This window comes from Garra rufa, chromosome 23 (genome assembly GCF_049309525.1).
Source record: "Garra rufa chromosome 23, GarRuf1.0, whole genome shotgun sequence".
Taxonomy (NCBI): domain Eukaryota; kingdom Metazoa; phylum Chordata; class Actinopteri; order Cypriniformes; family Cyprinidae; genus Garra; species Garra rufa.
The window spans coordinates 37484817-37508787 of NC_133383.1; the positions used below are offsets into that span (position 1 = coordinate 37484817).

The 23971-nt window shown below is 33.7% G+C and overlaps 1 protein-coding gene across 1 annotated transcript in view; it reads left to right on the top strand.

Moving 5' to 3' along the window:
- The window catches only part of sardh (sarcosine dehydrogenase), an 89446-nt gene that overhangs the window by 42897 nt on the left and 22578 nt on the right, over positions 1-23971 (top strand). The window contains exons 11-16 of the mRNA XM_073829308.1: positions 9813-9855; positions 13609-13692; positions 13858-13971; positions 15705-15843; positions 16040-16153; positions 16293-16440. Coding sequence (XP_073685409.1) covers positions 9813-9855; positions 13609-13692; positions 13858-13971; positions 15705-15843; positions 16040-16153; positions 16293-16440 — 642 coding nt within the window. The remainder of the gene's footprint in view (positions 1-9812; positions 9856-13608; positions 13693-13857; positions 13972-15704; positions 15844-16039; positions 16154-16292; positions 16441-23971) is intronic.

The window sequence follows — 23971 nt, forward strand, 5'->3', positions numbered from 1 at the left end:
AAGAACCCTGAAAAAAAATCACAGGTTCCAAAAATATTTGCAGCACAACTGTTGATATTATCCAACATTGATCATTCTAATAATAAATCAGCATATTAGAATGATTTCTGAAGGATCATGTGACACTTAAGACTGGAGTAACAGCTGATAAAAATTCAGCATTTCGTTACAGGAATAAATTCTATTTTAAAGTATGTTAAAATAAAAAACTTTATTTTATATTGTAAAAACATTTTGCAATATTACTGTTTTTTTTCTGTATTTTAATCAAATAAATGCAGCCTTGATGAGCATTCTTTAAAGACTATTACAAGTCTTACTGACCCCAAACTTTTGAAAGGTAGTGTATATTATATAGTATTAAATTGATTAAAAGTGACAGTAAAAACTTTTACATTGGTACAAAAGAAATATATATTTCAATTTAAAAAAGTAGAAAAAACTTTATACAGTACAGACATGAAATATGACCAGAACATATCAAATATATGGTAGTTTTCGCTGTTAGCAGTCCTTTAGCAACAAGGATAATTACCTTCATCAAGAGAATAATCTAGCTAAGTACTAATGGGAAATAAGCGTGCCTTCCTCATTTTCTCTTTCTCACTGTCTCGGTTTCCTCTTTCTCACCCGTCTTTCTGTCAGTTTATAATTACTAGTATTGAGACGACAAACTTTCCACAAGCCTGTCCCGAGAACAAATTGCATTAATTACATCAAACTGTCATCCCTTTAAGTGTAAATCATTATTTAACTTGAGAAATCTCACAACTTGGCAACTCCGCTTACACTTAGCTAGCCAAAAGTCTTATGTGTGAATCTATTAGCCAGTGTTTCGCTGCCAGCATCTGTGCGGCTCGAAGGACTTGTTGCTAAGCTACTGCTAAAAAGATGATGTTTAAGTGTTTCCAAAAATACCGCTTTGTTCTGGCTAGGCTCCAGGCGTGAAGCTGCACAAGAAGGCTTCATCCTTGTGAATAATAGCCTGCTGAAATATAGATAGCTAGCAATAATAACACTCTGCGTTCATTTAGACCAGCGAGCCTCACTAAGATGACTATAAATTAGACATTTCTCCTGAATATTTCATCGGTTTCCAACTTGGAAATCTTCCTGAGCTAATCCAGCTAAGTGCAATATAACTTGGTTAAAAAGACACCTGTCTTTCATCAGTTAACTTTTCACCCTTCATTTATAATAATATGTAGAAATGTTGAGCAGAGTTTGGTGTGTAAATGGTAAAGATGAAAATTCTGTCATCACTTACTCTCATTTCGTTACAAACCTGAGTGACCTTCTTCTGTAGAACTTAAACAAAGATTTTTCAAAGAATGTTCAAGCTGTTCTTCTCCATTTAAAGGATTAGTTCACTTCCAGAATAAAAGATTCCTGATAATTTACTCACCCCTATGTCATCCAAGATGCTCATGTCTTTCTTTCTTCAGTCGAAAAGAAATGAAGGTTTTTCCAGAATTTTTCTCCATATAGTGGACTTCAATGGAGATCAATGGGTTGAAAGTCCAAACTGCAGTTTCAAAGCAGCTTCAAAGGGCTCTAAATGCTCCCAGCCAAGGAATAAGGGTCTTATCTAGTGAAACGATTGGTCATTTTCTGAAAAAAAAAAAAAAAAATGTATATACTTTTTAACCACAAATGCTTGTCCTGCACTAGCTTGACGTCACGCATTACATAGTCGTGTTGGAAAGGTGTGATGTAGGCAGAAGTACTGACCCAGTGTTTACAAAGCGAACGTGCAAAGAAAGTCAAACACCCTTTCCCAAAAAAGGTAAAACAATTATGTTTTTGAATGATTTTGAAGTTGGACCTTCAAGCCATTGATCACCATTGAAGTCCACTATATGGAGAAAAATCCTGGAATGTTTTCCTCAAATATCTTAATTTCTTGTCGATTGAAGAAAGAAAGGTCTTGGATGACATGGGGTTGAGTAAATTATCAGGAAATTTTTATTCTGAAAGCGAACTAATCCTTTAAAGCAGCAACTAGATTTTTAAGTTTAATCAACTTTGTTGTATAAGTCAGGGTTGGGGTCAATTCAGGAATGAACTCAACAATTCCAATTCAAAGAAGGAAATGGAATTGGAATTGGAATTGAACAACAATTACAGGAAACAGAGTTGGAATTGAATTGGAATTACAGGAAGTGGAATTCAATTCAGGGACATTCCACTGAATTCCGTTTATTGCTGTTTCTGAGCAATTATTTGTGATTACATTTAGAGACGTACATTTGAACTTTATTTATGATGCTTTACAAATACCAAGTAAAGTATGAAATAGAGTTGATCAAATGCAAGTAAATAAAAATGAGAACTGTACATTATGAATTAATAATTGAATGACAGTGGTGATAAGTTTCTGGATGTACTATACATTCACTATATGATTACCACATAAAATATGTCTTAACTCACAAAAAAAATGAGTCATGTTCATTCATGTATTTCATTCACTTATTATTGCATCGAATTATCATCATTTCCTGAAATTTGGCATGTGAAATGATCATGCTTAACATACTAAACATACTAGAGGTCGACCGATATATCGTCCGGCCGATATATCGGGCCGATATTTGCTATTTTTTTAATATATCGGCATTGGCCGATTTCCGTGTTTAGTAGCGCCGATTTAAAGTCAGGCACATCTGCGGGCAGCCCCGTGTTATTGGTGCAGTAGAGCGCTACTGGGAAGGACCCCAAGCCAAAACTTTTGTAAGATTCAATAACAATTCTGAGAGATAAAGGTAAGGCTTAAATTCTAATATTTCAAAGTCCCATGGCCATATATGTACTATATATTACTAGTAAACTATGAAGTGTTGCTTTCACTTAGTGAAAGAAAATCATAGGACCGTCGGGAACTGGCATAATGCTACGGCTAGTTAAAGGTTTGCTTACTTGCAGTTAAGTTTAAAGACTGTAGTCTAAAACGATCAGCAGCTTGTTTGCTAACATATAAGCCCCAGTGTTATAAGTTCTGTTTTATTTTTCCTGTATCCGAGTCGGAGAATTTCACTGTGTGACAGGACTGTGGCGCGAGCTTCTTTTTAAATATATTTTGATGATTGCACCTGATGCGCCCGCGTCCTTTCCGTCACCTCAGATACTGCCAGTTTAAAACTATGATCACGTTCAGATGTCAGTAAACGTTATTTTTTTCAGCATGGATTTGGCTTAAAAGCACGAGTGATTAAGCCTATATAAGTGTGCAGCGATGTGAAGATCAGCTGTTAAAATGAACCATCCATTCATCATATCATCATGCAAAACTAAGAATTAGAATAATTGTAATAGAAGATCGTGTGTGGTTAGCTAAATCAGAGAATCAGGTGCGGATGGGTGGCAGGCAGATTACACTATTGCCTGATTTTGCTTTATTTCGTCGTCAAAAGTAAGATTTTGCACTTTCTTGCCATCAAAAGTATTCTGAAACAAGTCACAACTGAGCCGCTGTGCATCTCCATTTAAACACAGCGGTGTTTCGTTTATGAATGAACGTGCATTTTTAAACGAATCTAGTGAAATGATTCAATTTCCCGTTCATAAAGAGAGTCATTTGCTTTATTCAGGAATGAATCAGCTGCTCTAACAAATCAAATTAATGATATGATTCAGTAATTAAGTCAGTGTCTTGCCGCCATCTGCTGGCAGGTCCTCTCAGTTATATAAATCATTTAAAATTTCTGTATTCAAAATTTTATTTAAAACATTAAAGTTTCAGATTAATCTCAGCTCTTAAACTTTTATGTAAACAATTAACAGTTTTTATATTATCTGTTTTATACATTTAATACGGTCACACTTTATATTAGGTGGCCTTAATTATTATGTACTTAAAGTACAATGTACTTAATGTGGTCATATTGCATTGCAAAACACTTTTGCTTCTATTAAGGTGGGATATGGGTAAGGTTAGGGGCAGGTTTGGTGGTATGGGTAGGTCTAAGGGTGGGTTAGGGTGTAAGGGTTGGTTCAACAGTGGTAATTACAGAAATTAATTACAAATGTAATTACATATAGGTTTTTAAAAATATATAAATACAATGTAAAAACATGTATGTACACAATAAGTACACTGTACCAAATTATTAATTTAAATGTAAGTACATAGATGTTAAGGTCACCTAATGTAAAGTGGGACCTTTAATACTTGGTCAGTTCGATTTGTTTGTTTAACTTTGGTTAAATCTTTTATAATAATACTGTGATAAGATAATAAGATGGTTCATTGTGTTCATTGTTCATGATGTTAAGTTTAGAAATGATGTGCATCCACTTATTATTAGTGTGACATTTTAGCATGCAAATAAAGGGAAGAACTTCAAGATATCGGCCCTAAAAATCGGGCAAAAAAATCGGCAGCACATATCGGCCATCGGCTGACCCTGACCTCTAAACATCGGCATCGGCTGTAGAAAAACCCATATCGGTCGACCTCTAAAACATACAGTACTTTGTATTTCTTTTATATGTTTGTTGTTTATGTGATTTACAATATTTAATGTACTATAAACTATTAAGCAAATCAAGTCAAATTATTTTATTTAGCAACTCAAGTGGAATTTAGTGGAATTTTTTGAATTTCAATTCTGTTTCCTGACATTCCAATTCAAATCCAATTCCATTTCCTGTCAGCTGCATGCAATTCAAATTCCATTCCAGGAAGTGAATTGGAATTTACCATTCATTCTCAATTCAATTCATGAATGGCCCCAACCCTGGTATAAGTCATTTCAACTTAAAGGGGTCATGTGATGCAGTTTCTTGTTTTCCTTCGTCTTTGGAGTATTACAAGCTCTTTGTGCATAGATAAGATCTATAAAGTTGCAAAGCTTAAAGTCTTAAAACCAAAGAGATATTTATTATAAAATTAAGACTCAGCCACACCTCCCTAAAACGGCTTGTTCAAACATGCCCCCACTGGTCCGCATCATGGGGTGAGTAGATTAGCACAACAAGTTTTGAGAATGACACACATATTAGTATTAGCTTTAGTAAATATTAATATTAGTGTTCACAAAGTTTAATGCTAAACTGCTTTTAGATCTTTGTTTCAGTTGTTTCTGTGATGTACTGAAATATAATTACAAGCACTTCATACGTTTCAAAGGCTTTTATTGACAATTACATGACATTTATGCAAAGAGTCAGTATTTGCAGTGTTGGCCCTTCTTTTTCAGGACCTCTGCAATTCGACTGGGCATGCTCTCAATCGACTTCTGGGCCAAATCCTGACTGATAGCAACCCATTCTTTCATAATCACTTCTTGGAGTTTGTCAGAATTAGTAAGTTTTTGTTTGTCCTCCCGCCTCTTGAGGATTGACCACAAGTTCTCAATGGGATTAAGATCTGGGGAGTTTCCAGGCCATGGACCCAAAATGTCAACGTTTTGGTCCCCGAGCCACTTAGTTATCACTTTTGCCTTATGGCACGGTGCTCCATCGTGCTGGAAAATGCATTGTTCTTCACCAAACTGTTGTTGGATTGTTGGAAGAAGTTGCTGTTGGAGGGTGTTTTGGTACCATTCTTTATTCATGGCTGTGTTTTTGGGCAAAATTGTGAGTGAGCCCACACCCTTGGATGAGAAGCAACCCCACACATGAATGGTCTCAGGATGCTTTACTGTTGGCATGACACAGGACTGATGGTAGCGCTCACCTTTTCTTCTCCGGACAAGCCTTTTTCCAGATGCCCCAAACAATCGGAAAGAGGCTTCATCAGAGAATATGACTTTGCCTCAGTCCTCAGCAGTCCATTCACCATACTTTTTGCAGAAGATCAATCTGTCCCTGATGTTTTTTTTGGAAAGAAGTGGCTTCTTTGCTGCCCTTCTTGACACCAGGCCATCTTCCAAAAGTCTTGGCCTCACTGTGCGTGCAAATGCGCTCACACCTGCCTGCTGCCATTCCTGAGCAAGCTCTGCACTGGTGGCACTCCGATCCCGCAGCTGAATCCTCTTTAGGAGACAATCCTGGCGCTTGCTGGACTTTCTTGGACGCCCTGAAGCCGCCTTAACAAGAATTGAACCTCTTTTCTTGAAGTTCTTGATGATCCTATAAATTGTTGATTTAGGTGCAATCTTAGTAGCCACAATATACTTGCCTGTGAAGCCATTTTTATGCAACGCAATGATGGCTGCACGCGTTTCTTTGCAGGTCACCATGGTTAACAATGGAAGAACAATGATTTCAAGCATCACCCTCCTTTTAACATGTCAAGTCTGCCATTCTAACCCAATCAGCCTGACATAGTGATCTCCAGCTTTGTGCTCGTCAACATTCTCACCTGAGTTAACAAGACGATTACTGAAATGATCTCAGCAGGTCCTTTAATGACAGCAGTGAAATGCAGTGGAAAGTTTTTTCGGGATTAAGTTAATTTTCATGGCAAAGAAGGACTATGCAATTCATCTGATCACTCTTCATAACATTCTGGAGTATATGCAAATTGCTATTATAAAAACTTAAGCAGCAACTTTTCCAATTTCCAATATTTATGTAATTCTCAAAACTTTTGGCCATGACTGTATATGGAAAGAAAGAAGGAACTTTTACCGGCTATAATATTGCTGCCATGTTGTGGAGGCGCAGTGTGTTTCATTGCGAAAGCAAAGCGAAAGTACTTGAAAGTACTTGGCCTTCCATATGAGGACACAACTAGAAATCAGTGGTTAAGTTATATTTACAACACTGTTCCGGAACAGTACAATGCAAATGTTCAAGTGGGTGATGTGCGTTTCACGGAGGACTGTTTCCTGAACCTGGGAAAGCAGCTTTCAGTGCCAGCTGTACACAAAGGGTTAAGGCTATAAAGTGGGGCAATTCCAAATTTGCAAGGACAGTCTGCACTTCTGACTGACGTAAGTTTTCATATTTAAAGAATTCAGTACTGACTATTCAAACGCGAGTTTTGAGCAGTGTAGAGTAGGCATGGGATGATAACCGGTTTCAAGGTTTACCGCGGTTTGAAAAAGTCACGGTTTCAAAACCGCAAACAAAAAAAGTTATACCGTTCCTACAATATGTGTCGTCAAAGTGAAAGCACAGGACTCGCTACTAGGTTGTGTGTGCGTACCTGCAGCGAAAACAATGCAGCCCGTCCCCCAGCGGTTAGTGCTGGCAGGCGCCTGTCTGTGATTGTGCACGTGCTCCGTAGTCAGTGAGACTCAGCAGTAATATAAGATCAGGATGGCCGAAGGAGGTGAACCCCCACAACACAGAGTGGGGAATAGCAGACTTTATGTACTAACGTTACGTTTCTGTGATTGAACATTAGTACAACAATTAAGTTAAAGTGAAATCACGTCTTTGCTTTTAAGCCTTCTGCCACGTTAAAGGTGCAGTGTGTAGCTTGTTGCGGCATCTAGCGGCGAAATTGTAAATTGCAACAGTCCACTGCTCACATCTCCCTTTACAGAACTACGGAAGCCGATACAGGATTAAAATCACGCCGTTTTTGACAGCAACGAATAGTGAGATTTCTTTTTAAACTTAATTTAAGGAATTACACTTACTTAATCATTCAATAAAACTATATTATTGTGAATATTACTGTTACTTGTTCATCAGTGTCAGTGTTTTTTTTCGCAAGCTGATAATTCTAAGTTAATAAAAACATAATTGTTCATTAAGGTCTTTATGCACCCCTGAAAACATAGTTATTGCACCTCTGTCTAGAGATCATCTTAAATATTACACAGTGCACCTTTAACATCTTTTCAAAATCACGGCATTAAAAAAAAAAAGAAAAAAAGAAAACACTCGCTGGCTCTCCTGTGTCTTTGAGTATTTGTTTATTTTTGGAACTTGGTCATATTTTTGCTTTGATTAGTGATTGCATTTTTTCCATTTAGAAGGATTTGTTTTTGAAGTGAAGTGACAAATTAAATTTAATTAAGAAGTTTCAATTATTGATTTTAATTATTTTGCCTGATGTTCCATGTTACAAAATGTTCTATATGTTTCCTAAAATTAAATATACTGTGTTCAGTAAAAACAAAAAAATTTTTTTTTTTTTTTTTTTTACCCAGACATTTAAATATAACATTGTAGAGCAGTAATTATAATACCGTGATACCGTGAAACCGTGATATTTTTATCCAAGGTTATCATACCGTCAGAATCTTATACCGGCCCATGCCTAGTGTAGAGTAGCACTTGTTGTTTCTCATTCTATGATCGATAATGCAGACATGGTGTTGTGTTTATGCGGCGCAGTGCAGCGCAATACAAAGTGTAAAAAGACAGTATGAGTCATTATGATCAGTAGCTATGTCCCCAGTGGATGCAACAAAATGGGTTATATCGTTTCTGTCTCATCATTCAGAGAAACAGCATCGCAACATGGTAAGGGGCGTAACATTTCCGTAACATTTCCTGCACATGCTTGAGGTATTCGGCCAATCACAATGCACCGTATAGCTGGCCAATCAGAGAACACCTCGTTTTCCATCAACGATGAGTTTTGTAAAATCTAAGCGTTTCAGAAAGGCTGGGCAGAGCCTTTCTGAAACGCATATATATATATATATATATATATATATATATATATACACAGTATATATATACAGTGTATATATATATATATATACACAGTATATATATATACAGTGTATGTATATATATATATATATATATATATATATATATATATATATATCACGCCTTGTACTTGTGTAATATCTCTCTAAAACCAGCAACGTGTATATTTGCCAGCAAACTTGTCAAATAAAAGCTTTGGTTTATTATTAAAAAAAATCAAAAGAAGAAAATGGAATTTAAGGTTGTAATTTTACAGTGTGCTATAAAATAAAATATTTTTTTATTAAATACTCATGACTTTTTTTAGCAGTACAATGTTGAATTGTATTGCAATGCATTTATTTTTATTTTTTAATATATTTTTATTCAATAAAAATCTGTTTATTTAGTCATATTAAAGGGTGCAAAAACAGTTTATATACACCTATGAAATTTTTATTTTATTCTGTTTACAAGTTTTTCCTAAGTTGTTCAATCCTAAAAGTAAGGTTTGGATGTAAAAATAATAATAATAATAATAATAATAATAATAATAATAATAATAATTATTATTATTATTATTATTATTATTATTATTATTATTATTATTATTATAAAACAAATTAACCCCCAAGCATTCTAGAATTATTAGTTTTTCCAAACATAACTATTCGCAATATAATCGCAATATTTATCCCCCCAAAAAACGCAATATCACTTTTTTCCAAAATTGTGCAGCTGTGGTTTTTATCTATTTGTTAACGAAAGACTTAAGGGATAGTTCACCCAAAAATGTAAATTACCCCATGATTTACTCACCCTCAAGCCATCCTACTGTAGGTGTATATGACTTTGTTCTTACAGATGACTACAATCAGAGTTATATTAAAAAATGTCCTAGCTCTTCCAAGCTTTAGCGCAAGCTAGAGATTACGGTTTATAAAGTTATAAATATAGATATTTTTCCTGCACAAACTCATCGATTTCCTTCAGAAGGCCTTTATTAACCCCCCGGAGCTGTGTGGAACAATTTTTAAGGATGGATGGATGGATGCACTTTTTTGAACTTCAAAATCTCAACACCCATTCACTGCCATTATAAAGCCTGGAAGAGCCAGGACATGTTTTAATATAACTCTAATTGTATTCATCTGAAAAAGGAAAGTCATGTACACCTAGAATGGCTTGAGGGTAAGTAAATCATTTGTGGGTTAACTAACCTTTTAACATCTTTTAAGAATCTTTTAAACTGCTTTTTGTCATTTTTGGAGGTTGACTGTCTCCTTTTGTCTGAAGATTTTGACCAACATGAGAGTGAATAAATGATGACAGATTTTCATTTTTGTGAGAACTGTTCTTTAAATTCCCAAGCTTTCTATTACTGACACCACATGATATGCTCAGGAAAGCAATCGAGCAAACCGTGACAGCATGAGGATGCTTGTCAGGTTTGTTTTTACCTCTAGACTTCTGCTTTGCATTTATTCTTCTCAGTGTCTATCAACACCTAAGAGTGTGTGTTTTGACACACACTTCTATAAATTCCTCTGTTAAGTAACGGCACGGACAGCATGTACCCTAGTGGCTCATTGGCATGGCAACAGCGGCCGAATTAATTCCTGCAAATAATATTTTTAGCCTGAGCCTGTTAAAGAACACTAGCCTTATCATTATCAAAAACAATAAATAATAGCGTTTCATGCTGGATAAGGCGACGAGCTGCTGCGCGTGACTCACGGAAAGCTCGTCAGCTCATACTTTACTCCAGGAGAATAATGTATGGACTTCAAAAACCCTGGAGAAGGAGGGTAAATTGCCTAGCAACTGGTGTTTCTCTGGCCGGGGAGATAGAAAAAGAAAATGTGCTGCTGTGTGGGGGGCTTGGGATGGAGGGTGGACCAGTTCCTCCTTTTTGTTTTAGAGCTCAAGAATAGCTGGAGAAATCGTGACGGGCTATTTTGAGCGGTGCAAAACAAAAGCGTGAGGGAAGGCTAGCACATCCAAAAGTGTTATGTAGACAAGTTTGTTCTGCCTAAACTGGCATTTCGGCTCAAAATAAAGATTTTTATTATTATTATAGGGATAGGTCACCCAAAATGAAATTTTTTTCATCTTCGGAACACAAATTAAGATATTTTTTGATGAAATCCGAGACCTTTCTGACCCTGTATAGACAGCAATGCAACTGACACGTTCAAGGCCCAGAAAGGTAGTAAGAACATCATTAAAATAGTCCATGTGACATCAGTGGTTCAACAGTAATGTTGTGAAGCTACGAAAATACTTTTTGGTCTCGGATTTCATCAAAAATATCTTATTTTGTGTTCTGAAGATGAACAAAGGTCTTACGGGTTTGGAACGACGTGAGGGTGAGTAATTAATGACAGAATTTTCCTTTTTGGGTGAACTATCCCTTTAAGGGCTCTTGATCTTCAGTATATCTTATATGAAATCATTTGTTATACAGACATGAATGATACCATGAATTGTGAAGAAAACAGTCCCTCACAACACCTTACCAGCTGCCTAGAAAATACTGGGAAAGTTGGCAAAGCATGGTAATGGTTTTCTTCAGAAAATCTCAAAATTCCAGAGGCAGATTTCAAAAATGTATTCAAAATGTTTTTTTGTTGTTGTTGTTGGTTTGCAAGGCACAAATGATTTAAGTTGGCCAACTGATCTAGTTTCTGATATTTGACTTAAATGTAGTTTTAATGTTGATGGGTTTCTAGTAAAGAGAAAACAACAGGTATTTTTTAGGGAAAATAAAATAATTTCTGCAATTTAATATTAGTTGTTTAATGTGATAAAAATAAATGCAAAGTTATAATTACTAAGCTATAATTGTGGAAGCCTGTTTACACCACTGAAAAAAAAAATGGTAACTGCGACTTTTTATCTCACATTTCTGACTTTTCTCAGAATTGCATGATGAACTTGCAATTGTAAAACATAAAGTAACTATTGTGAGAAATAAAGTTTCAACTCTAAGAAATAAAGTCAGAATTGCAAGATAATAAACTCACGATTCTTTCTTTTTTGTCACATAATTGCTAGTTTACATCTTACAATTCTGACTTCTCAGAAAATAGTTTACAATTGTGATTTTTTTTCTGGCAATTCTGACTTAACTTAAAATTGTGTGTCATAAAGTCAGAATTGCGAGAAGAAAAGTCACAATTGTGACACATAAACGAGCAATTCTGTAAAACAAAAAAGTAAGAATCGTGAGTTGATATCTTGCAATACTGACTGTGACTGTGAGATATAAACTCACAGTAAACACTGACTTTTCTCAGAATTGCATGATAAACCAACAATTGCGAAACAGTCACAATTCTAAAAATAAGGTCACAATTCTAAGTCAGTATTGCAAGATATAAACTCACGATTCTTACTTTTTGCAATTGTGACTTTTTTCTCGCAATTCTGTAGCCTGACAAGCCAGACCCACATAAATGTAGGGTCTGGGCACTCTCCATAGACAGGGCTCAACCGGAGGGGTGGGATAAACGGTTGTCTTTCAAACTCCCTCTCCATGCAGTAGGATAGCACTACAACCAATCAGCTAGCTGGTAGATCAAACTTTCGCCATATCCGGTTGGCAAAACTCCAAATACATCCTTCTTTTGTAAGAATGACCTCAGTGCAGTTTCTTGTTCTTTTCTCAGAGAAAAACTTAACTTCAAGTCTTTCAGAGTGGCGGCCAAAGCCGATTCGAAAGAAAGTTGTTCGCTAGCAGCAGCCATCGCTCTATCTCTCACGCGTAATTCACGGAACCAGAGAATGTCTGACAGAACTTATGGTCGCAGGTCAGTCGTCATCATGTTATTGGCCTGGTCCATCTTGGATTTTTCGAAATCTCAAGTGAACTGAGACTAACTAGACTGCCCTTGGAAGCAAATGTAATTTGCTGCCGCTAGGGGCGCATGTAGGTTCTAGGCTAGCAATTCTGACTTAATGACACAATTTTGAGTTAAGTCAGAATTGTGAGATATAAACTCACGATTCTTCCTTTTTCACAGATTTGCTAGTTTACATCTCACAATGAAAAAATCAGAATTGCGAGATACAAACTTGCATTTGTGGGGGGAAAAAGTCATAATTATTATGTCATAATTGCGCGAAACAAGTTATAATTGCGAGTTCATATCTCTAATTCTAATTCTGACTTAATCTCACAGTTATGGGAAAATTAAAAATTGCAAGTTTGTATCATGCAAAGTCAGAATTGTGAGATATTAACTTGCAAATCTAGAACATATCAGTCTATTTTTCCCTCAAAACTGGACTTTTAATTGCGAGAGTCAGAATTGTGAGATACGACCTTGCTTTTGTGGGGAAAAAATTCAAAATTTATTAAAAAAAAAAAGTTATAACGTCAGAATTGCCAGAAAAAAAGTCATACTTACAAGTTCATATCTCACAATTCTGACTTTCTCAAAATTCAGAGTTTCTATCTAACAATTCTGGGGGGAAAAAGGTAAAAATTTATATTATGCAAAGTCAGAATTGTGAGAGAAAAAGTTGCAATAACTTTTTCTAGTTTTTTTCTACAGTGGCAGAAACGGGCTTCCATATATAATTATTATTTTATCCTCATAACTTTTTTATAGAGGCATCAGTATCAGTATTGGTGTCAATGACATTTGCATTTATAGTACTTAGTAAAAAGATACCATTAAACATTTTTTTAATACTGTCTTTATATTTTTTTCTACATTTATTTGGAAATCAGTGTGAAAATATATTTGATTATATGTTTTAATGTTGCAGATAATACATTTTTAATCGATTAACAGTTTTAGTGTTTTTATATTTGCTAGAAATATTTCTATTTTTTATTACATGTTAAGTTTTAATTGACCGCTTTGAAAGGGAGTTTGATTGACAGGCGATATGACCAATCATAAAGGCAAATTTGATTGCGATTGAAATCAGATACATTCTGATGTTCATTCATGTTTATTTCATGCTATAACAAGTAAGTGCCGCTTAATTATGATTTTGATACAGTGATTGAGGTTTATTATTGGACTTATTTTTGATGTTTGTGTTGTTTAACAGGTGCTACAGGAACAGGGCTGTTTGTTTCAAGAGAGACACGGCTGGGAGAGACCCGGATGGTTCAACCAGGATGGACCTGCTCCAGTGAGATTTCAACACATACACACAAATGCACCATTTTGTAGGATGGAAGTTGTTCTGTGTTCATTATGACACACATAACCCACTTCAAAACCTCTGAGGCTTGTATCAGATAATGATTGATTGATTTGTCTGCTAAACTGGTGTTTGCAATTGTCCTTTTCTCAGGTTCTGGATTATGATTACTACGGTGCCTACGATGTTTCCAAGAACACTGATTACAAATACAGCGAAATACTGGGCAAAGAGTACACGTTTGACTTCCCTCCACATCATGATGTGGTGAGCATGAGTGTTTGACGCATCCATTGTCCATATGAATTTCCCTTTTGATTGGCAAACAGGTTTATTATTATTATTATTTTTTGTTTTATATTTTGATTTATGTGTTTATTTGTGTTAGTCTTTTTTTGTGTGTTGTGTTTTTGTTGTGTGTGTGTGTTTTGTTTGTTTTTGCTTCTAAAATGTTTTTTAAAAATTTGTACATTTTTATATTTAGTCTTACATGTGTCTGACCTATTGGAATGCTTGAGCTGTGTTTTGTTTTATTCTGTAAGTTTTTGTTTTGTTTTATTTTTATTTTTCAATGTTTAAATGTTTGCTGTAGCTGTGTTTATTTTATGATTTTAAATGTTCTTTTCATTTTTATTTAATTCTAGATTTAGAATGAGTGTCTAACCTTATTTTATTGTTTGTTTTGCTGTGTGTTTGTTGTGTGTTTTTTGTAGCTATGTTTTGTTTGTTGTTTTGCTTTTGAAATGTTTTTACATTTTTTGAGATGAGTGTCTGACCTGTTTTTATTTTATTTTATTATGTTTTGTTTAATTTTTGGATTTGTTTTGTTTTTGTTTTCTTGTGTTTTTTTAGTGTTTGTTTTGTTTGTTGTTTTGCTTTGAAATGTTTTTTACATTTTTCGGGACAAGTGTCTGGCCTGTTTTTACATATTTTATTTTATTATTTTTTCATGTTTAGTTTTACTTTTGTATTTTTTTGTTTTGTTTTTGCCTTGTGTTTTTTAGTGTTTGTTTTGTTTGTTTGCTTTTGAAATGTTTTTTACATTTTTCGGGACAAGTGTCTGGCCTGTTTTTACATATTTTATTTTATTATTTTTTCATGTTTAGTTTTACTTTTGTATTTTTTTGTTTTGTTTTTGCCTTGTGTTTTTTGTGTGTTTGTTTTGTTTGTTGTTTGCTTTTGAAATGTTTTTTACATTTTTCGGGACAAGTGTCTGGCCTGTTTTTACATATTTTATTTTATTATTTTTTCATGTTTAGTTTTACTTTTGTATTTTTTTGTTTTGTTTTTGCCTTGTGTTTTTTGTGTGTTTGTTTTGTTTGTTGTTTGCTTTTGAAATGTTTTTTACATTTTTCGGGACAAGTGTCTGGCCTGTTTTTACATATTTTATTTTATTATTTTTTCATGTTTAGTTTTACTTTTGTATTTTTTTGTTTTGTTTTTGCCTTGTGTTTTTTGTGTGTTTGTTTTGTTTGTTGTTTGCTTTTGAAATGTTTTTTACATTTTTCGGGACAAGTGTCTGGCCTGTTTTTACGTATTTTATTTTATTATTTTTTCATGTTTAGTTTTACTTTTGCATTTTTTTGTTTTGTTTTTGCCTTGTGTTTTTTTGTTGTTGTTGTTTATTTTTGTGTTTTGTTTGTTGTTTTGCTTTTAAAATGTTTTTCAGTGTCTGACCTGTTTTTATTTTATTTCATTTTATTGTTATTTTTTTGTTTTGTTTTGTATCATTTTGTTTTGTTTGTTATTTAAAAATGTTTTTAAAAAAATGTTTTGTTTTACTTTTGAATTTTTTATTTTTTTTTGTCTTGTGTTTTTGTGTTTTGTTTTGTTGTTTTGCTTTTAAAATGTTTTTACATTTTTCGGGATGAGTGTCTGGCCTGTTTTTATTTTATTTCATTTTATTTTTATTTTTAATATTCGTTTTGTTTTCTTTTGTATCATTTTGTTTTGCTTTTAAAATGTTATTTAAAAATGTTTACATTTTTGTTTAATTCCAGATTCGGGATGAATGTCTGACCTGCAGGAATGCTGTAGCTGTGTTTGACATGTCCTACTTTGGCAAGTTTTACCTGACTGGTCCAGATGCAAAGAAGGCAGCTGATTGGCTGTTCACAGCTGATGTCAACAAAGCTCCAGGTGAGGATTCCTGTGAATGTCTGTCTTTTAATTTAAACCCCCCTCCATCCAGACTGAGTGCATGCCTTTCCACTTCCTGTTTTATATTCTTCACATCTATCCAATATTCATTGACATTCATTGCCTTGTCTGGCCACATAGTTTTAATAGTAAACCTTACTGAAGTTTAATCATCTTGACCGTTTGTGTGTTTCAGGCTCCACAGTCTACACCTGCATGCTAAACAAGAGGGGCGGAGTCGAATCTGACCTCACCGTCAGTCGTTTAGAGCCAAGCCCTGCCCTCCTCCCACTGACACCCGAATCTAATGGTAAACAACACACGTAATTTATTTCATTCAGGGTCACACAACTGATGTTGAAACAGGATGTTAGAGGAAGTCCTGAGCGTCTCATCAGCATGTGTGGAGTTTATATTCACCTCACTCATGATGTTTGTATGTCCTCAAGGTGAGGCGTATTACCTGGCCATCGGAGGTGGAGTGGCGCAGCATAACTGGAGCCACATTCAGTCAGGGCTGCAGGACCAGGGTTTCCGCTGCACACTAATAGACCACACTGAGGACATGGGCATGATCAGCATACAGGGACCTAAGAGGTTAGCACAAATACACACACATACTTTTTTACACTTTTTGTTTTCACTTTTCCACTATATTGCAGTCTGAATGGTGAAATTGTAGTTGAGGGCTCACCTCTGCCCTGTTAATAGCAGAAAACGATGAAAAATGAACCATAAATCTAATATCGTAGTATAGTCATTCATTACAGTTGAAATCAAAAGTTTAGGTACACCTTGCAGAATCTGCAAAATGTTAATTATTTTAGCAAAATAAGAGGGATCATACAAAATGCTTGTTATTTTTTTTTATTTAGTACTGACCTGAATGAGATATTTCGCATAAAAGACATTTACAGTCCACAAAAAAAGATAATTGTTGAATATATAAAAATTACCCTGTTTAAAAGTTTACATACACCTGATTCTTAATACTGTGTTGTTACCTGAAAGATCCACAGTTGTTTTTTTGTTTGTTTGTTTTGTTTAGTGATAGTTGTTCATGAGTCCCTTGTTTGTCCTGAACAGTTCAACTGCCCGCTGTTCTTCAGAAAAATCCTAAATTCTTTGGTTTTGTCAGCATTTTTGTGTATTTGAACCCCTTCCAACAATGACTGTATGGTTTTGAGATCCATCTTTTCACACTGAGGACAACTGAGGGACTCATATGCAACTATTACAGAAGGTTCAAACGCTCACTGATGCTTTAGAAGGAAAAACAATCCATTAGGAGCCGGGGGTGAAAACTTTTGAAGATCACGGTAAATGAAAAAAGTAAAATAAGAAAAACATGGATCTTCATTCTGTTCAAAAGTTTTCACCCCGGGCTCTTAATGCATTGTGTTTCCGTCTGGAGCATCAGTGAGTGTTTGAACCTTCTGTAATAGCTGCATGTGAGTCCCTCAGTTCACCTCTGTGTGAAAAGATAGATCTCAAAATCATACAGTCATTGTTGGAAAGGGTTCAAATACACAAAAATGCTGAAAAAAAAAATATATTTTTCTGAAGAACAGCAGGCACTTTAACTGTTCAGGACAAATAGGACTTGTGAACAATTATCACTAAACAAAATTTTAACAATTTTTAACTGTGGAATTTTAACTATTTTCCATATGGACTATATGTAAACGTCTTCCATGTGAAATATCTTATTCAGGTCAGTACTAAATAAAAAATAACATGCATTTTGTATGATCGCTCTTATTTTGATAAAATAATTAACATTTTGCAGATTCTGCAAGGTGTATGTAAACTTTTGACCTCAAAAGTTTCTTAGAGGGTTAATTAGGAAAGAAATTAAATGATTCTGGAAAAAACAGTGGAAATAATTAATATACTCTGAGGGACTTTAAATTAAATTAAATTAAATTACCAGTGTAACTGTCGCATATTATTTATGTGATTTAATTAAGCCAGTATTTGGGTCAAATTAATTTGTCTGTACTTGTATTCTAAAGGGATCATTTTATTTTATTTTTTTTAGTTCTTTAAAGTTCACTAGAATCATTTAAATGCCTTTTTACATGTGAAATTGACAACGACGAAGACATCAAAATATTACCAATTAGCATTGTAGTATATCTCTATTTTATATTACAGTAACTCTTTACTGGTGCCTAATGCTCTTAAAAGCTTGAGATTGACTTTTATTTTGTTTTTCATCTGTCTGCTGACTTTATTGTGAGTAGTCACTCAGAACGAGTGGTTTTTGCAGCTTTATATCAAATAAAGGGTGTTTTTGACCCAGACTTCTGAAAGTAGTCCTGAAACGGTTTTGTTTCAAAAGATCAAGGGAAATGAGATTTTTCATTATATGAGCCCTTTAACATTTCTGCTTTGCTCATCATGACGGTGTGTCCTTCGTCTGTGTCCTTCAGTCCTTTTCCTCTTATGTCCAGATGAAAGCTAGATGAAAGAGTGAGCAGCTTTGTGCAATCCCGCTCTTCATCCTCATCTCCTGCACTGTACTCTTCATGGTTTAGGAGAGGGCCGTGGCTCCTGTCAGCTGAGCTCGGTCACATCCTAATGAGAACAGCAGGGTTTCTAATGAACACTAGTTACTATCAGATTTAGATCCTTTTCAGTTAAATCTCACGTTCATTGTTACAAAAGTTCGCTCTCAAGAGATTCACGCAGCGTACCTGTAAAATCCAGTGAGAATCAGCTGCTCGCTTTGTTCACTTGTCTTAAATGTTGTCATGCCTTAGAGGAATGTTCTGGGTTCAGTACAAGGTTATGGTGAGTCATGTATGGAAAGAAAGTGAATTGGGACAATTTTGTATTTAAAAAGTATTTATAAAAGAGTTATAAAAGCACTTGCATTAGTTCTGTTAAAACCAGAGATCTCATTATTTTATAGGTGTTTTGTAATGAAAAAAAAGGCTTTGAATGTGGATTGCAAAACTCTAATAAATACTCATAATAAATTATGAATGAATTATAAAATAATTTTTGATGCAAAAAAGTTGATTAACATTATAAGCAGACTTCAAAGCAGTTATGTTAATATTACTGAGAAATTATAGGAATAGTTTAAACTTTTAACGTTTTTGTTTTTCAGTTTTTATGTGAATTATTTTTGTGCATTTCTGTCAGAAAGCATATTAAATGCAAGTAAAGTGTTTTAAATAACTTTTGTGAAAATAAAACGTCAAAATATGGGTGAAAAACTGTTCCATCATCATGCAGCGTAATAGAAATATTGATGTAAAAATGAAACAACATACTTATTCTGACCTGTACTTATTATAGTAAATAAAAAATAAAATATAAAAAATAAATAAATAAAACATTTTATCATATTTTAAATAATTAAAAACTTTTAGCTAATAGGTAAGATCTAGTGGTTTGAAAGATAGTAGCAAAGTTTGGTTAAGAGTTAAAATTACTTTTTTTAAATGTATATCGTCTTCATGATTTTGCTTCTTTATGGCTGGCAGGATATTTTGTGTAACTTCTTTTACACTGAATGACATTTGTCTTTTGTGAATCATGGTACAAATGTATATGGCAGTCATTATTTTTTTGCTAATACAGTTAAACAGAACACATTTTAAAGCTGTATTAATAATCTATGAAAGCCAAGTATAAATATCATCAAGTTAGTGTTTTTAAGCATTTTGCATTTGTTTATTATTATTTATTATTTATAATTGATCTTATTTTATTATATTGTAACATTTAAAAAAAATGAATTAAATGAAAAAATATTCTAAATTATATATGTTATTTAAAAAATTTATTATAGATTTAGATTTATTTAAATATTTTGTTTTATTTATTTATTTTTTTGGTAATACTTTATAACAAGGTTTTATTAGCTAGCATTAGTTAACTATTCTAGTTAATTCTTAATCTCATCAGGTTAGTGTTTTTAAGCATTTTACATTTGTCTTATTTACAATTGATCTTATTTTATTATATTCTAAAAATAATAATATTTTTTTTTATTAAATGTAAAAAATATTCTAAATTATAATATTATTTTAAAAAGTTATTTTATATTTAGGTTTATTTTTAATTTTTGTTTTATTTATTTATTTTTTTGGTAATACTTTATAACAAGGTTTTATTAGCTAACATTAGTTAACTATTCTATTCTCATCAAGTTTTTTTAAAGAATTTTACGTTATTATTATTCCTACGTTATTAATATTAATTATTTACAATTGATCTTATTTTGTTTTAAATCTGAAATTAAATGTTACTTTAAATTCTGCTTTAAATTAATTTAAAATTTTACGATTTTAAACCTCGTTTGTGAAATGTTTTTCTTGAAAAGTGTGGTTTTCTTATTAATTTGTCAGTAGTGGTAGTTATTTTACAGTCAAATTGCCTTGTAACTCTTTACAATACGGTTCATTTATTAACATTAGTTAACTACATCATTGAACATTACATAAGAATAGAACAGTACTTATACATTATTTATTAATCTTAATTAATATTCATTTCAGCCTTTACTAAAGCTTTATAAAAATCAAAAGATGTGTTTGTTAACATTAATTAAAGCATTGTAAACTAACATTAACAATAAACAACTGCACTGTAAAAAGTTTTCACCAGATTTAACATAAAAACATAAAAAGTTAAGCAGCTGCCTTAAGTTTTTAAGTTAAATCAGCTTAAAACTAGAAGTCATTTGAACTTATTACAATACAAATTAGTTGATTTAACATGTGAGTTTCAATGACTTAAGTTGATTTAACTTAACATTTTATGGCAGCTGCTAAACTTAAGTTTTTAAGTTGAAACTGGTGAAAACTTTTTACAGTGTATATTTACAAACAAACATTAACAAATATTAATAAACACTGTAATAAATGTATTGTTCATTGTTTGTTCATGTTAGTTAATAGATTAACTAATGTTAACATATGACAACTTATCGTAAAGTTTTATCTTTTTTTGTAAACTATAGCAAACTTTACAGGCAAATCCATTGGAAGTGTCTTACTGGAACCCAGATTTTTACTATATTTTGCTATATTTTGTGTAAGGGCTGCTTTTTTGATTGAGCTTAAATGAAAAAATAAATAAATACAAATTTCTGAACTCTTTAGAAAATACATAACTTGTATTGAAACAGTGGTGTGAATGAATTCTCTTAGTAATGGTTGAATTTGTGTTCACAGTATACAGGTTCATGTCAAGGAAACTACAAAGTGGAATGAGACGCAGCCCAAGTGTAGATACAGCTGATGAAATGCTAGAACACTGTGTTACTGAGATTTTACGGCTGGCCTTGTATTCATGAGAGGCCTTCTTAATAATTTTACTAGAATTATAAAATTATGCTGAAAACTGCGCTTTCTTCTCTCAAAATGTGATTTACTCAAGTACGATGTGTTCCAGGCTCAACTTTTCTGAAACCTTGTTTTTAAGCATAAATCAGGTTGTTTGTGATGTCTAGATGTTATTTAGGGGTAACAATAGCCCTGCCGGCTGAGATACAGAGCATTCGGGTATAGATGCTACAGTATGAGCCACATTGTGTCTGAAGGACTGCATATTGAAATGATCCCGGTGTCATACGGGAGTGAGGTTTATGCAGCGTTAGCAGAGCAAGAGACAGTGTGCTTATGTTGAGTCCTGAAGTGTGAATATATGCTTTACCGTCATGTAGAGACATGCTTCCGCAGCTGCGTTTGCGGTAACGTACTGGAGTGACTTGAATAAAGGGTGATGATTAGCAGTGAACTCAGACGATGGAATCAGTAGATGAATATTATATGCAGTCCGATTTTGTTGTTTTCTACAAAGAAAATTTTAACGAGTAGTTCACACAAAAATTTAAATTCATCTAATTATGTATTCACACTTATGTCTGTCTTTCTACTCTGCAACACAGAAGCAGTTGTTTATAGCAAATTGTCGAAGTGGATACAGAACTTTGTCTAAGTGGATACAGAACTGCTGTATGTGTTCTGAACACTTCGAATATAGTGCAGAAGCCACATGGATTACTTTTTCGTTTTTGTTCATTTTTGGTCCTCATCCACTTTCATTGTATGTATGAGAGCAGGTTGAACATTCCACCGAACGTCTCTTTTTATGTTTTACGTAAAAAAGACAGTCACAGGTTTTGAACGATGCGAAGAAATGTAAGTGATGACATTTTGTGAACTACCTTTAATTAAGGCTTGCTATGAAATTGCTGTGAGGTTGTTGATTTGTGCATCGCTTCTCATCATTAATAAATGCTTTCGCTTTTCTAAATAAGGATAATAGTGGCATGGCTGGTGCGGTGAAAATGATCTATTTCTGGTCTCTCCCTTTCACTGGCAAAAATGTGATTGTATTAGATTGACACCAGGCATTTGCTGTGTGTGTATATACAGTTGAGGTCAAAAGTTTACATACACCTTGTAGAATCTGCAAAATATTAAGTACTGTATTTTACCAAAATCAGTGGGATCCTTCAAAAAATGCTATTAAAAATAAAATAAAAAGTTATTTTTTATATATATATATAATGTTATATTTTTATATAGTCCACAAGAGAAAATAATAGTTGAATTTATAAAAATGACCCCGTTCAAAAGTTTACATACTCTTGATTCTTAAATATGTTGTTACCTGAATGATCCACAGCTGTCTTTTTTTTTTTTTTGTTTTTTTGTTTAGTGGTAGTTGTTCATGAGTCCATTGTTTGTCCTGAACAGTTAAAATAAATTTTTGTTTATTTGAACTCTTTCCAACAATAACTGTTTGATTTTGAGATCCATCTTTTCACACTAAGGACTACTGAGGGACTCATATGCAATTGTTACAGAAGGTTCAAACACCCACCGATGCTCCAGAAGGAAACGTGATGTGTTAAGAGCCTGAATTTGAAAACTGAATATAATGTTGCATTTTTCAAGGGCTAATTCAGTAATTATCAAAAAATACAAAATCGCTCATAACTCCTACACCATCAGTCGCAGGCTCAAGTGTCTTACGTCATTGAAATCCTTAGCTCATACCGGACAAAACCTCATAATCTGGCCAAATTTTTGTGTAATTTGTGTTGTTTGAATAAAACCTACTTTTGCAAACTAGTCCGAGGTTCTTTTGCCCGATTGGAACCAAACCAGTGCAGGAGGATTCTATGGAGAGTGAATACCAATAATTATTAAAAAAAACCGAACACTTTCAAGGGTATACTGCATTTTTCAAGAGCGTAAATGATTGTAAATTGCGGCGTTTTTCTAACATACATACACAATTCATATCATGCAATAGACCTCCTCATTTCGAAAAACTTTGCCTCTAGAACCACTGCTGTCGATCAATACTTTGTGAAACTAGTCCTAGGTTTTTCACACAATCTGGAAAAAAACACTACAGTGCAATTCTATTTAAGTATTATCAAAATAAGTGTGGAATTCACCATTTGGTAAAGCTATAATAATAATAATGTTTAGAAAAGGGGCCTGTCCAAATATACCCAAAAGCCTATAAAACCTAAATTAAACCTCAAAACTTTACGAAACCTGGTAAGCACATGTGACAAATGATTCTAAACCAGCTTGCAAAGTTTTATAGCTGGCACTATAACTGTTGTAAACATTAAAGCAGGGGTGTCAAACACTGCAGAGTTTAGATGCAACTCTAATTAAACACACCTAATCCAAATAATCAAGTCCTTCAGGCTTAATTGAAAACTGCATAGTATATGTGTTGGAGCAGGGTTGGAACAAAACTCTGCAGGGCTGCAGTCCTCCAGGAACTGAGTTTGACACCCCTGCGTTAAAGGGGTAGTTCACCCAAAAATGAAAATTGGTTGTTTATCTGCTTACCCCCAGGGCATCCAAGATATAGGTGACTTTGTTTCTTCAGTAGAACACAAACGAAGAATTTTAACTCAAACCATTGCAGTCTGTCAGTCAAATATTGGCAGTTAATGGGAGCCGCAGCTTTGAGAGTCAAAAATACGTACACAGACAAAACTGAATTAAACCCTGCGGCTTGTGACGATACATTAAAGGTCCCATATTGTCAAAATCGAAATTTCCTGGCTTTTTTCATGATAACTGAGGTCTAGGGGCTATGTAACTACCATATGAGTTTTAAAACAGTCAATCCA